A 13627-nucleotide genomic window follows, 5' to 3' on the forward strand; every position below is an offset into this window, starting at 1 on the left:
CACAAACACACTTAAGTGCCTTTGCTTGATTGAGCTGTCATCACGGGGCCGGCTGCATGTTAGAATGCCACCAGATGCTGTCAGAAAGTCATTCCTTTGTTTCTGTGGTTGCTGCATGGTGAAAACCTGTGATTTTCAAAAAAACGAAAAAAAAGAGAGAGAGTGATATCAACAATTGAATGCCCTAGGCAATGACCTTGATTCAAAGCACACGTTTCTGATCAGGTGATTTCAAAATGCCTTCTTGCAGGATTAGATGACTGAACCTGCTTCAAAAATTGCCTGCAGTCAAACACTTTTGATCTGCTCTGTGTTACCCATAAGCCTCAAGGGCATAAACAAATGATGTTCCATGAGCTGTTTGTGATGACCGTGGAGATTTTCAGCAGAGGAGTGATGATGAATCATACATTATTTATCCTGTTTTAAATAATAAACAGAATACTGTTTCTAAATCAGCGTCTTTGAGGGATAGTTCACCCGAAAAAAGAAAATCCCCTCATTATTTACTCACCCTCATGCTGTTCCCAACCTGAATGACTTTCTTTCTCTGCCATCTAGTGGTGATTATTATAATTGTCTTTTAGTACAAAGAGCATTAGAGCTGTGACCTTTTCGGTCTTCCTCTTATTTAAAATGAAATCGGATGGTGATTAATACTGTCAAGCTCCAAAAAGAAACAAAATTATCATAAAAGTAGTTTATATTCAAACAGGAAGCCTCAAGGGAGGGCTATGGGTTCATAAAAATAATAATAATTAACAATAAAAAAGTTTTAAAAATACTGAAATTGACATTATTTCTGTCTTTTCTTTCTAAAGACTGATCTGAAATCATAAGAATTATTTTATTCCACAGTCAACATTTTATGTTTCTCTTCAGAGGTAAAGAGTCAACAATTGAAAATCAGGTAATATTTAAACATTTATAATATTATTACTCTTCATTGTCTAAAAGGGTGACTTTAGCCAGGGGACTGGGGCATCAAAATGTTTGAAAAGCCCTGGTTTTTACGACTTGTGCAGAATGTGCACTATATTCCCAAGCCAAATGGAATGCTTTGTTTGAGGAACAGACTGAAACTTCACTTTTTCTTCACAACCGAAGCTCTCAAATCTCATTGGTGCTTGTGTTGAATAAAAATAGAATGGTGATATTAGATGTGCAATCACAGGTTTGATGACTCTAATGCCAAATGCCATTGGTTCTGGCGTGTCATGTGATCAGTTGACATAGCCAGAAATTCAATTTGAGAGCTACATGGAAGATTATCAGTGGAAAAATTACTTTTGTAGCTTGACAGTATAAATCCCCATCCACTTTCCTTGTATTAATTTGCTTTATGTGGCACTGCTAATGTTGCTCCTTGTGTTTGGATTGCTTTGGATGAACATGTCTGCTTAAAAACAAATTCATGTACCTCATTTAATAAAGATTCTTTTTGGCCTTTGCACAGATGATGGGGAACAGGGCGGAGAGAGCTCATCCTCGGCCGACCCACCTAAAGAAACCACAGGGGAGACAAAGACAGAGGGCTAATAACTCAACACCAACCTGAGAGACTCACACGTGACCTGCCTCTACTCTTGGCCCATTGACCAAACAACTGTTACACTCTGTGCTATGCAACATCAAGACCACCTTTGATTGGCATTCAGGCATGCATGGGTCAGCAGAAAACAGCTCATTCCTCTAGAGGAACTCATCTGAAGCTACGATTGGTCATTTTCACCTCAATGACTTTGACTTTTTTTTTCCAAAGACTCTCTGTCATGATTTTCTTAATGACCGGCTGTTTTGTGTGTCTTATGAAAACAAGACGTGACCTGCTTTCCCATTTGAAAGGAACATTTTGTTTCGTTATAAGACTTTCCATACCGGCATTTTCTCTGAACGATGACATGTAGTGGCAAAAATGTCTCTTTTTGCACAAAAAAAGTTAAAACATTCCATTTGGTGACGTAAGTAAAGTTTTTTTATCTTACAATATTTGTCTGTCCTTGTACAACGCCACATCTTCTGTGTTTTGTATTGTAAAGATATGCATTGTTAACATTCTAGCCAGAGGATAAGAAACAGTGCTGAATAACATGAAATATGATATTTTCTTCTTGTAAATAGAGAATTGTACATTATATTTGCTAGTTTTGTTTAAAAGCCTTTGTGTGCTGTCGGTGTTGCCCTGCGTGAGCTGGAATTGGATTGTTAGCTGTCTGATGTATCGCTGCAAACATCTGTGTTCATGTCATTTGGACGTCATCTTAAGTGCTTGTCTCAGATATTTCATTACTGTTGTCTATGGCAATGGAAAAATATGATTGTGGAGACATGTTGTTGTCTTTTCATCATGCTTCTGTCAGAGAATTGCATTTTATTTTATTTTTTACCTGCCCATAAATCTTGTGTTATTTTGTCTGATGTAAGCTACATATAAAATGGCATTATGCTATGTTTAAAAAATTACAATAAATCCTGTGCTTAGTTTTAGTAGTTTTAATTTTTTGCACCGTGGACCATGGTAATTTATGCAACCAGCAGAGGACACTGTTTTATAATGTGTGGGCACAAAAAAATATCCCATTAGATTTTTTTTTTGGGGGGGGGGGGGGTATCATTTCAAAACAAAATAGGTTTATAAACTAGCCGAAATATCTAATATATGTGTGCAATATTTCATTTTTTGTTGCTGTTAATGGAGTTAAAGCATTTGGTTTTATTTTCTACAAACTAGCATTTAAATTTATTAACAATTAAATCTGTATTTACAATTTAGAGCATAAATATCATAATTTTTTATATAATTTAAATTTATTTACTTAGTAAAAACTTTCACACACTCAACAGTCAATCAAATGTTTTACTTTCGACTAACAGCCAATAGGAATGCTGACTCCTCCCACTCATGTTTAATCATTTTCATGCAGTTGAAAAAAACTATTTAAGATCCTTTGCAAAGAGAAAATGCAGCTACACATTCTACAGAGCATTAATATAAAGTTTAGTGTTTGCTTATTGATCAGAAAAGCTTAGTTTTGAAAATGGTAGAGGCTTTCTGTGGCACATGGAAACTGGTCAACAGTGAGAACTTTGACGAGTACATGAAAGCTCTAGGTAAGTTTTATGATAATAATTATTCATTTTTTCTGATCATTTTTATTTGTATTTATTATGGTGGTAAGTGGTAATACTATAATAAGGTCTCATTTGTTAACATTAGTTAATGCCAGCAATGAGCCATATATTTTAACAGCATTTATTAATCTTATTCACAGTGCATTAATGTCAGCAGATACAACTTTTGATCTTAAAAATGTAGTAGTCAATGTTGAGATTAACATTACTTTTTAAAAATGATGTAGAAGTATGTTTCATTGTTAGTTCATGTTAACTAGTGTAGCTTAGTAATGTTAACAAATGAAACCTCAAAGTGTTACCATTATGGTTTTAATTTCAGACGCATCCTATTAAAAACCCTGGGTTTAGTGAGCAGATTTCAATGAATGTGATTCTTTCTAAGGTGTTGGGTTTGCAGTAAGACAAGTTGGAAATGTGACTAAACCGACCCTCGTCATCTCGAAAGAGGGGGATAAAGTGGTCCAAAAAACACAGAGTACTTTTAAGAACACTGAGATCTCATTCACACTGGGCGAGGAGTTTGATGAGACCACCGCAGATGACCGAAACTGTAAAGTAGGTTTATGCCTCATAACATGGTTTAATGGAGAATGATACAACTGGGAACAATGCATTCCCATTTCAGAGCTTCTGTCTGAACTCTGAAGCTTTCTGTCTGAGATGAATAAGCAGTAATGTGTTATTTTTACCAGTCCACGGTGGTAATGGATGGAGACCGGCTTGTTCATGTGCAGAAGTGGGATAGTAAAGAGACCACCTTTGTCCGGGAGATCAAGGACGGGAAGATGGTGATGGTAAGGCTCTTTACACTAGTATTCAGTAGCCTATATTTATATTTGGTCAATAAACTCAACTTTAGTTTATATTCATAAACTGATATTTGTTCAAGTTCAACGTGCTTTATTGTACATGCTTAATAGTGTACTGTGTACAGCAGAACAAAATTAAGTTTCTCCAAGCTCAAATGTGCAAAGTTAGAACAAGTATAAGACAACAACATAAAGGTAGTAGCCTACAAACAGGTGGACTTAACATACACCATTGATAAACAAAAGAACAAATCAATAAGACAGTCCAAACTAAATGAAAATACATTTAAAAAATGACATTTATAACTTGCACTTTATTGTTTGCTGATTTCAATTTTGTTTCAGAAACTCACCTTTGGGGACGTGGTGGCTGTGCGCACCTATGAAAAAGCATAAGTTTTGGGAATATCAGGTTTTTTCTTCTTCACTGGGCAGCAACAGACATGATGTGCTTTGATGCTTTACTGAAAGCACAACTTGCACTTGGTTTCTTCAAATCTTCTCTATGAAACAATGGACTACCAATATTTTTGGTCATTTTTTAAACATACCTTTCAGTCATTGTGAATCATTTAATAAATAACCAGTCAAAAATGATGACTTGTGTGTTCATTCATGAGTTTAATGTACGTATTAAGATGGTTGACAAAAAGTGAATTCAGTTGCCTAATATCAGGTTCTGGTTGTTTTGTAATTTTACAATGTATAGTTTCTGTTGAACAAAACAATTTGCTGTTTTCATAAGCTACCTTTGACGTTTATGCAAATGTTATATATCCCCTTTTCAGCGCTGCACTTCCGGTTTTAATTTCCATAACATCATGTGATCTTACGGATTTATGAATGAACCGCTCTTTTAAAATCTTCCCGTCTACTGCTTCAAACATTACAATGCTCACGATAAATTTAGCTAACCCTACAATAAGCAAATACACTTCACCAGCTAATTACTCTTCGACAGCGAAGCCATATAGAAATATACAGAAGTACCGCAAAAACGGAAGTTCAAAACACAAAATTCTAAAGTAAGGTGATGTCCAATCAGTGATGACCAATCAGTGCGCGTGACTGCAGAAGGTTGCGCAAACAACGCGTCACGTGAGAGCTAGCCATTGCTTTTCCTGTTTTGGTTTACACTTTTTTTTTTTTTTTTTTACAGTCTCTGCTTTACACAAGGAGGGTGTAATAATATAAACAGGGACGCGCAGGAATGACTTTACTCGTTCTATTATGCGTGTTTAGTCATGTTTTTTACCTGCAGGTTTCTTCTGCGCCGGTTAATAATGTCTTCAAACACCTGCAGAGCGCATGTAAGTGTTTCAGAGCCTGATCAGCTGTTAAAGGTGCTTCATGTCTCCTCCTGAAGTTGTCTTTATGCATTAGTTTGCTCTATCGCGCAGACACTTTACATATGTTTTGGCATTGGCTGGTCTTTTATTGGCGGTTCTAACAGACTTTTTTTAACATATTCTTGTACATTTAGCTGTTGTTGTTGTTGTCCATGTTTGCATTTAGTTTGCAGTATGTTCTGTTTGGGACTTGGATACTCTTAACATCAAGGTGCGTGTATTGATAAATTGTAACATTTGAATATTAGTATGTACACGACAATGTTGTTGCATCAACTGATATTAGTGCAAATAAATGGAACATCTTGCAATAATCAATTGAGTGTCATGAATATACTTTAAAATCAAACAGACTTTTTAAAATGACCCTTTTATCAGGTTAGTTAAATTATGTCAGTCGAGGAAATGCATCTGAAAGAAACATATTACTTATTAAATTACATTAAGAAGAGCATATTGCCGTGCTGAAATGAGATTTTCTGTGGTTAAGACAATTATGAAAAGGATGATATTTAACTTGGATATTGAATTAGGCAGATGATATGTAATGATTTTTCACAATTTTATGAGCAATTATTGTGAACAAGATTGCTGCTGACATGTTTGAAATGTAATTCAAATGTTATTAAACACACACATATATAGATAGATAGATAGATTGTATATATATATATATATAGAGAGAGAGAGAGAGAGAGATACATGCATACATATACACACAAAGAATTTTTAGTTGCAAAGATTATTAAAATGGTGTATTACATGTATATGATTTGACTATGAAGTTGACTATGTATTTTTTATTTTTTTATTGTTATTATTTTCAATATTTTGTGGATTTGTTGGGGTCCAGTTGTACCTAAACAAAAAGGATGCATTATTATGCTGGAAAACAGTCATTTTTCATAACAAAACAAAAATGGTAAAAATAAAATGAATGAGTAAGTGTTCAATAGTGTCTTTCTACTGGGTCCAAACAAACAAACTAACCAGATTAGTTTTGAAATATTTGAATGAGGAAGTCGATATAAGAATTGATTTCAAGTTGATTGCAGTGCTCTTTTAAAGTAGCATTGGCCCGATTTGCGGTGAAATAGCTCCAGAATTGGACAAAATATTTGACGCATCAATATTTAAGGGGAGTATTTTGCATATTTGTCAAATGGCTTTTAACTTGCTCATTTTAAATTCCAGCTAAATTCTGGCATATCTCAGACCTGCACTTGGATCCAACCTACCATGTCACAGAAGACCACACCAAAGTTTGTTTTTCCTCCAAGGGAGTTCCTGCATTGGATCCAGGAGTCTTTGGAGATTTCCTGTGTGATTCTCCATACCAGCTCATTCTCTCAGCGTTCAATTACATGAAACAAGTGGACCTGCAGCCCGACTTCATTATATGGACAGGGTATAAAGCAAACTCATTTTTTGGCTCGCAGCTGTTCTGTGTAATCAGTTGGTATAATTTGTTCTACTTGAAAGTGGTTATTGAATTTGGGAGCTAATGATCACATCATGGTTTTTGTCTTCAATATTTCTTAACTTTTATTTAAATGTTGTGCCCCTCACTGCAGAGACAGCCCTCCACATGTCCCAAAAGAAGAGCTTTCCACTGATATAGTGATCAATGTTATTGCCAATATGACTCACACCATACGTCAGTTCTTCCCAGAGCTGCCAGTTTACCCTGCCCTGGGAAACCACGACTACTGGCCACAGGTATTTCAAATCCAAGGGCAACTAGAGCTCTAGGAGTTATAGCCAAGACGACAGTTCTGGGGTCAAATAAAGGGCAGACATTTTTAGGTTGTTTGAATGGAATATTTGGATACTGCAAATGTATTTATATATGTGTGTTTATATTTTATTATTGTATTATGTTTTAATTTTTTTAAATATAAGTGCATTTAAACAATTATGCGACAAAAAAAACTATTCAAACATTTCCATATCTCTTCATTAGGGGTATTGAGTGGCATCCATTTTTAATTACATTTTACATAAAAACATCTTTGGACAATTTGATGAAAACATAAATCAAGAAAAAGATGTCATATTCTTTACTGATATTACCTCTGCTTCCTTTATGAAAATAGAAATGGTGAGTGCATTGCATTGTGGGATCAGTATTTGAAACGGCGTACTCTGTCGTGTACGGCTCAATTTGGCACAGTATGATTGCTGCATACTGCTGAAATATTAAAAAAAGGTTTAATGGTGTTCTATATAGAACCCTAGGGTTATTGACTACATTTTTTCAAAAAGGAGAAATGTCTTAAATGATTGCATAATACTTTCATGTTTAACAGTTTTTTTCCCCCAAGTGATTAAGAATGTTTATGAGCTGTTCAATTCACATGAATTGAATTAAAAATTAATTAAAACAAAATTCAATCATTGAAACTAAATCTATAAAATGAAACCTTAAAGGGTTCTATATATGAATCATGTGACATAACCTTTTAAGGCTCTAAATATATAACCCTTTTACTCTAAAAGTGCAGTGTAGTATCCTATTTTGAATATTAAAATATTTTATGCAGGTTTCTTTTTTGTGTCTAATATTGCTTTAAATCATTTTAGGATCAGTTGCCGACATCTGAAAATGAAATTTACGACGCTGTAGCCAAACTCTGGTCTCCGTGGTTGACCCCAGCTGCTGTAGCAACTTTGCAAAAAGGTAACTGCAGATAAGGAAGACATGAATGAGAACATATGAGAACATTTAAATTACTATATTATTTGGGGATTTTGGATGCTGATTGGTCGATGCAAAGTTTTAGCCTTGCTAAAATACTTGGATGCAAACGACAGTATGACTCAAAATCCTTTTTTATCTAGCCACTGTTTTTGTCACTAATATATATATATATATAGGGATGCACGATAAATTGGCCACCATATCGGTATCGGATGATATATGATCATTTTTGGTGTTATCGGCCCGAAAAGAAAATTTGCCCGATATATTAAAGCTGATAAATAATGGATTATTTCCTTCAGCTGAGACACTTCAGATGTGCACTGTTCACCATGATGGTTTTGAATTGCTTGAAATATGATTGGAATCACTTCAAAAAAGGAAAATACAATTCAGTGCAACATGTGCAGCACAAGTCTGTCATATAGGCTGCATAAAATTATAATGAGAACATTATAATTGCGTGTTTGTGTCATGGCTTTTAATGGTGAGACTTTTGTTTTTGTAATCAGGCTCTCAGAAATGATCAAAAAATGTGGATTTAGATTTATCGGCCAATATATCGGTTATCGGCTTCTAAATATAAAGAATTATCAGATATCGGTATCAGCCAAAATGTTAATATCGGTGCATCCCTAAATATATATATATGTGTGTGTGTGTGTGTGTGTGTGTGTGTGTGTGTGTGTGTGAATATATATATATATATATATATATATATATATATATATATATATATATATATATATATATATATATATATATATATATATATATATATATATATATATATATATATACAGTACTGTGCCAAAGTCTTAGGCATGTTAATTCCCCCCCCCCCCCCCCCCCGGTTTTGAGTCAGTTATTTATATCTTTTGCTGTAGTATGTCAGTAGGAAATATCAGTTTACATTTCCAAACATTCTTTTTGCCATTAATTGTAATAATCCAGTGAGATTTGTGTATGCACAAGGAATCTGACAACAGCCGGTATGATCTGATCTCACCATCATCGAGTCCGTCTGTGATTACATGAAGAAACAGAAAAAACTGAGACAGACTAAATCCAGAAGAACTGCGGGAACGTCTCCAAGATGCTTGAAGAAACCTTCCTGCAAAGCTCCCTGAAAAACTATGCGCAAGTGTACCTGGACAAAAGCCGTTTTAAACGCAAAGGGTCGTTACACCATATATTGATTTGAATTAGTTAATACAGCATTTTAACACAAGTGCCAGTACTTTTCACAGTACTGTAGTGTGGTGGAAATTTCCTTGAATCTAACTATCTGGGTCTCGTCTACAATCGACGTCCCCTAACGCGTATACTGTTGACCTTTCGTCTATCTGGGTCTCGTCTACAATCGACGTCCCCTAACGCCTACTGTCGACGTTTTAGTCTATCTTAGTCTCGTCTACAAATCGACGTCTCCACTTGATATCTCCTAGTCTAACTTGTTTGCCTAAACTAACCTGCTGCGCAGCAGAAATTAACAGACAGACATCAGCAAATGTCCTCTAAATGCTTTAATAACGGCCGGGAGAGTCTTCGAGCAGTTCTCAGAGAACTCTCCCAAGAAGGATCAAGGCCGGAGGATCTCAGACAAATTCCATTGAGACTCCCACCGTAAAACACATATACAACAGTTTTTATAGAATCGGGGTATGGCATAAATGTCAGGCTGCATTACATAATTTCCCCATTATTTGATTGGTTCTTCATATGCAAACCCCTCTGTTACTAGGTAAAGCAAACTTTGATCTTAATTAAGTCTTCATCTGTTAATCACAAGATTCTAACAGACTGTCTAGTTTCATGTTATTTTTACATACATACATACATACGCACACAGTCAAAGTTTTCCATTGGTTTTGTCATAGTACATCCTGTTCAAATTGTTAGATGTTAAAGTTATAAGGTTAGATGTTAGAAACATGGTTAGTTTAATATACAGTTTAAAATTTCCACGACAGTAGCTTTGCAGGAAGGTTTCTTCAAGCATCTTGTAGACGTTCCCGCAGTTCTTCTGGATTTAGTTCAGACCACTAATATATATATATTTCACTGTTACTGTGATGCATGGTGCCTAACAGTGGCCTTTAGCTCTGTGACAATATAGTGAGCTAATACTCTTCATATGTTACTTGTTTGCATGAAGGTGGCTTTTACTCTCTTGTGATCAAACCTGGCCTACGTCTGGTGAGTCTCAACACAAACCTGTACTACAGTCCTAATGAAGTGACTGTAAATATGTCTGATCCTGCTGGGCAGTTCCAGTGGCTGCAGGAAACGCTTGAGCTCTCAAGACAAAACATGGAGAAGGTGAGTATATTCTGTCTGCTTTTACAAGACAGTTTAATTTTAGAAAGAGCCCGCTGCACTGATCATAAGAGGTCATTTCGTTATAAGGCTGTAAATTAAGAGTTGCAAAGTGGTATGTCCATGTAAGTGACATCAGCAGTGTGTGAGTGACTGCTGAGTTGAATTTCACTGTCATCTGTTCCTCTGAGGTCTATGTAATTGCTCACGTCCCCATCGGTTACCTACCCTATGCTGTAAATACAACAGCCATCCGAGAAAGCTACAATGAACAACTGGTCAAAATATTTCGCAACTACAGTGACGTCGTTGAGGGTCAATTCTACGGTCACACTCATCGAGACAGCATAATGGTTCTGCTGGATCACAAAGGTAACATAACACTGCAGTACATTAATATTTTAAATAAGCGATTCAAAAGTTGTTTTTTAGTTCCAAACTGTTGACTTAGTTCAAATAAAATACACATCATGTATATGTGTGTGTATATATACAGTATATACCATACTGATTTATGTACCATAAATCTTTTCAAGGGAAACCTGTGAACTCTATATTTGTCACACCTGCTGTTACACCTATCAAAAGTATATTGGAGCCATTTTCGAACAATCCTGGCCTCCGTGCGTATCTGTACCACCCTGAGAACTATGGTTTACTGGTAAGTCTCCACCTACTAGCAAGTTCAAGCACTGATTTATTTACTTAGCATGCCTTTAGAATTATTAGAACATACTTATAATTATTAGCATGGAAGCTTTCTTCCATCATGGAATAAAACAATTTAAAAGGTAATTGCAGCTTTTTATCTCACAAAACTTTATTTTTTCTTTTTTTTTTTGCAATTCAGAATTAAAAAGGCCCGTTCACACCAAGAACGATAACTACAAAATGATAACTCGCAAGTGCGAGTTTATACATCGCATTTCTGAATTTTTTCTTGCAAGTTTAGATATCGCAATTTAGATATTCTCTTAATTCCAAGTTTATAGCTAGCAATTCTGACTTTTTTCTCAGAATTGTGAGGTATAAACTCGCAGTTGCAAGAAAAAAAAGGTCAGATTTGTGAGATAAAAAGATATTACCTTTTTTTTTTTTTTTTTTGAGGCAAAAAAAGCTTCCATATATTAGACAAGGCACTTGTGTCTTTTGATATTCTGACTTATTTAGAGCTAAATATTTAAGCTAAATAGGCTTAATTCTAATAAATGTGAAAATGTTTTTTGTGTGAGGTCATTCTTGCACCACCAATGTGTCTCTTCCTTGAGCAAGTCCTGTTTCTGAATGATTAATGGTAGTGTCAGTTCTAATTACATGCTGTGTTTTAATCAAGGTGTCAGCTCAAAGCATGGCTCTTCTGTTGTATCTCTTGTAATAATCACTCTCTTTTTTTTTCTTCTACAGGATATTTGGCAGTTCTATTTAAATCTCACAGAAGCAAACCTGGAAAAAAGGTCAGAGTGGAAGCTGGAATACATTATGACTGAGGCTTTTGATATCGAAGACATTCAGCCCCACAACTTGCATGAACTTGCTCTTAGATTCGAGCAGCCACAGAGCAAAGCCTTTGAGAAGTATTTTAACCATTTTATGGTGAGCTACAACTTAAACATCACATGTGAGAGTTTTTGCAAAATGGTTCAGGTGTGTGCTGTGCACTTTTTGGATCGAGAGACCTACTTGCAGTGTATGGCGAGGGCCGGGAGACCAAAAGATTGAGCTGAAGTTACAGTTCAGGAGTGGATACTCTAAAAAAAAAAGGGTCTTAATCTTTTTTTATTAATAGAAATCAGGGAACATTTTTATTTAAATGATAATAATAATAAATGGGTGAACCTCAGGAAAACATGTCTCACTTCACCCCAAAACCAAAAAGAGAGGGGGGAGACTGGGGGTGGAGCAACTCCAAATTTACGCATGTAAAGAAAATGATGCCTAATTTAACACTATTAAGATTTTTTCTTCTTCATTGATTTTCATTATATTCATGAACATTTAACCACATTTTCCCCTAGACATTCTCACTATCATTATGTGTCCATGATTTATCATGATCCATGATTTAGTGGTAAATGCCACTATTCGTAATGGTGTCTTTGCTGTAATATTGCAAAAGAATATGTAAATTAATAATAATTTAAGCAAAAAAGGCTGTATTACAAATACTATGGTGATTAAATGCTTAATTTTAAGCAAAAAAAAAAAATAATTTAGTTATTCTTATTCAGTTTGGGGTGAAACATTACATGGTTTTTAAGATTTACTTGTGAAACCTGATACTGATTTTAAGGCACTTTAAAAAAATATATATATTTTAAAATTATTGTAATGCATTTTATACTTTATTTGCAAAATAATTTCGCATAATTTTCTATAGACTTTTTATAAAAATAAGTATGCTTTTAGTTGCAGGTTTTTTTTTTTAAATATGTTGCTAGAAATTAAAGGGAAAAATCATTTTATCTGATCGGACCACTCTTCTATGTTGCTGAATGTAGCCACAGTCTTCCTTGCACAAAAAAATAAATAAAATATGACAGCTTTTGCAAGCTTTTTATTGTTTTAGTGCTTCATGTCTTTCTAATCCTGGAATCATCAACAATAATTTAGTTTTGCTTTCATTATTTTGAAAGTTTATACCAGTTATAACTAGTCAATCTTTACTACACCACACTCGTTGTAAACATGGTCACATTTTTAATCAGAAAACCATGCGTAAAATCCAGTCCAAGCACCCCACTCAGAGGCCCCATACACACTCAGACCCCTCGCAGGGATACTGTCTGCTCGCTGCCTCCACTGAGGGTCTTATGAAATGTTCTCTAGTTCATTTGTCTGGACCCCCTCCTCGTGTGGTCATTGGCATTCAAGTGCTATACTGCCTTTGATGACTCACAATGGTTTGTGGAGCCAGAAAGTTGACACTGAGATAAAGGGGGTGCCGTGGTGACTCTGGCAGGCTGTTTTAACGACTGACTGAGATGCTCTAATCAGCGTTCATCAGTGGTCTGCCAATCGTGTTCCTCAGAGTTCCCCACAGAGACTCATCTGTGAGGGGGACGGGTCAATATTTGACCTGCTGCACTGGCGGCACTAAAGGAGGGATGGGATTTTTTTTAAGCACGGGCCACACAGGGCTGTACTGAGTTGGGCCAGAGTTTGACAGCCACATAAATCTCAGAGAGCTTTGTCTCCCTTCGAGGATTGGTTAGCAGAAGGTGTTAACCTGGAACAGAGAGTATTTCAAATGCTAGGTTTTGTTTTTTGGGGAAAATATTATGGTGTTGTAATGGGGTTGATGCATAGTTTGGAGA

The 13627-nt window shown here is 35.5% G+C and overlaps 3 protein-coding genes across 3 annotated transcripts in view; all 3 read left to right on the plus strand.

Moving 5' to 3' along the window:
* Positions 1–1635, plus strand: part of pkib (protein kinase (cAMP-dependent, catalytic) inhibitor beta) — a 39928-nt gene extending 38293 nt beyond the window's left edge. The window contains exon 3 of the mRNA XM_081378664.1: positions 1457–1635. Within this exon, the coding sequence (XP_081234790.1) occupies positions 1457–1539 (83 nt within the window). The 3' untranslated portion in view covers positions 1540–1635. The remainder of the gene's footprint in view (positions 1–1456) is intronic.
* Positions 1636–2937: 1302 nt separating this feature from the next.
* Positions 2938–5254, plus strand: fabp7b (fatty acid binding protein 7, brain, b). Its single transcript, XM_081377863.1, has 4 exons — positions 2938–3111; positions 3518–3690; positions 3828–3929; positions 4290–5254. The coding sequence occupies exons 1-4, from the start codon at positions 3039–3041 to the stop codon at positions 4338–4340; spliced, it is 399 nt and encodes a 132-aa protein (XP_081233989.1). The 5' UTR covers positions 2938–3038; the 3' UTR covers positions 4341–5254.
* On the plus strand, positions 4994–12866 carry smpdl3a (sphingomyelin phosphodiesterase acid like 3A). Its single transcript, XM_081377862.1, has 8 exons — positions 4994–5254; positions 6488–6701; positions 6868–7012; positions 7877–7973; positions 10153–10316; positions 10505–10685; positions 10850–10974; positions 11718–12866. Exons 1-8 carry the CDS (start codon positions 5155–5157, stop codon positions 12030–12032), a joined length of 1341 nt encoding a protein of 446 aa, XP_081233988.1. The 5' UTR covers positions 4994–5154; the 3' UTR covers positions 12033–12866.
* The last annotated feature ends 761 nt before the right edge of the window (positions 12867–13627 follow it).

The sequence above is a fragment of the Scardinius erythrophthalmus genome, assembly GCF_964197995.2.
Source record: "Scardinius erythrophthalmus genome assembly, chromosome: 11".
Lineage (NCBI taxonomy): Eukaryota > Metazoa > Chordata > Actinopteri > Cypriniformes > Leuciscidae > Scardinius > Scardinius erythrophthalmus.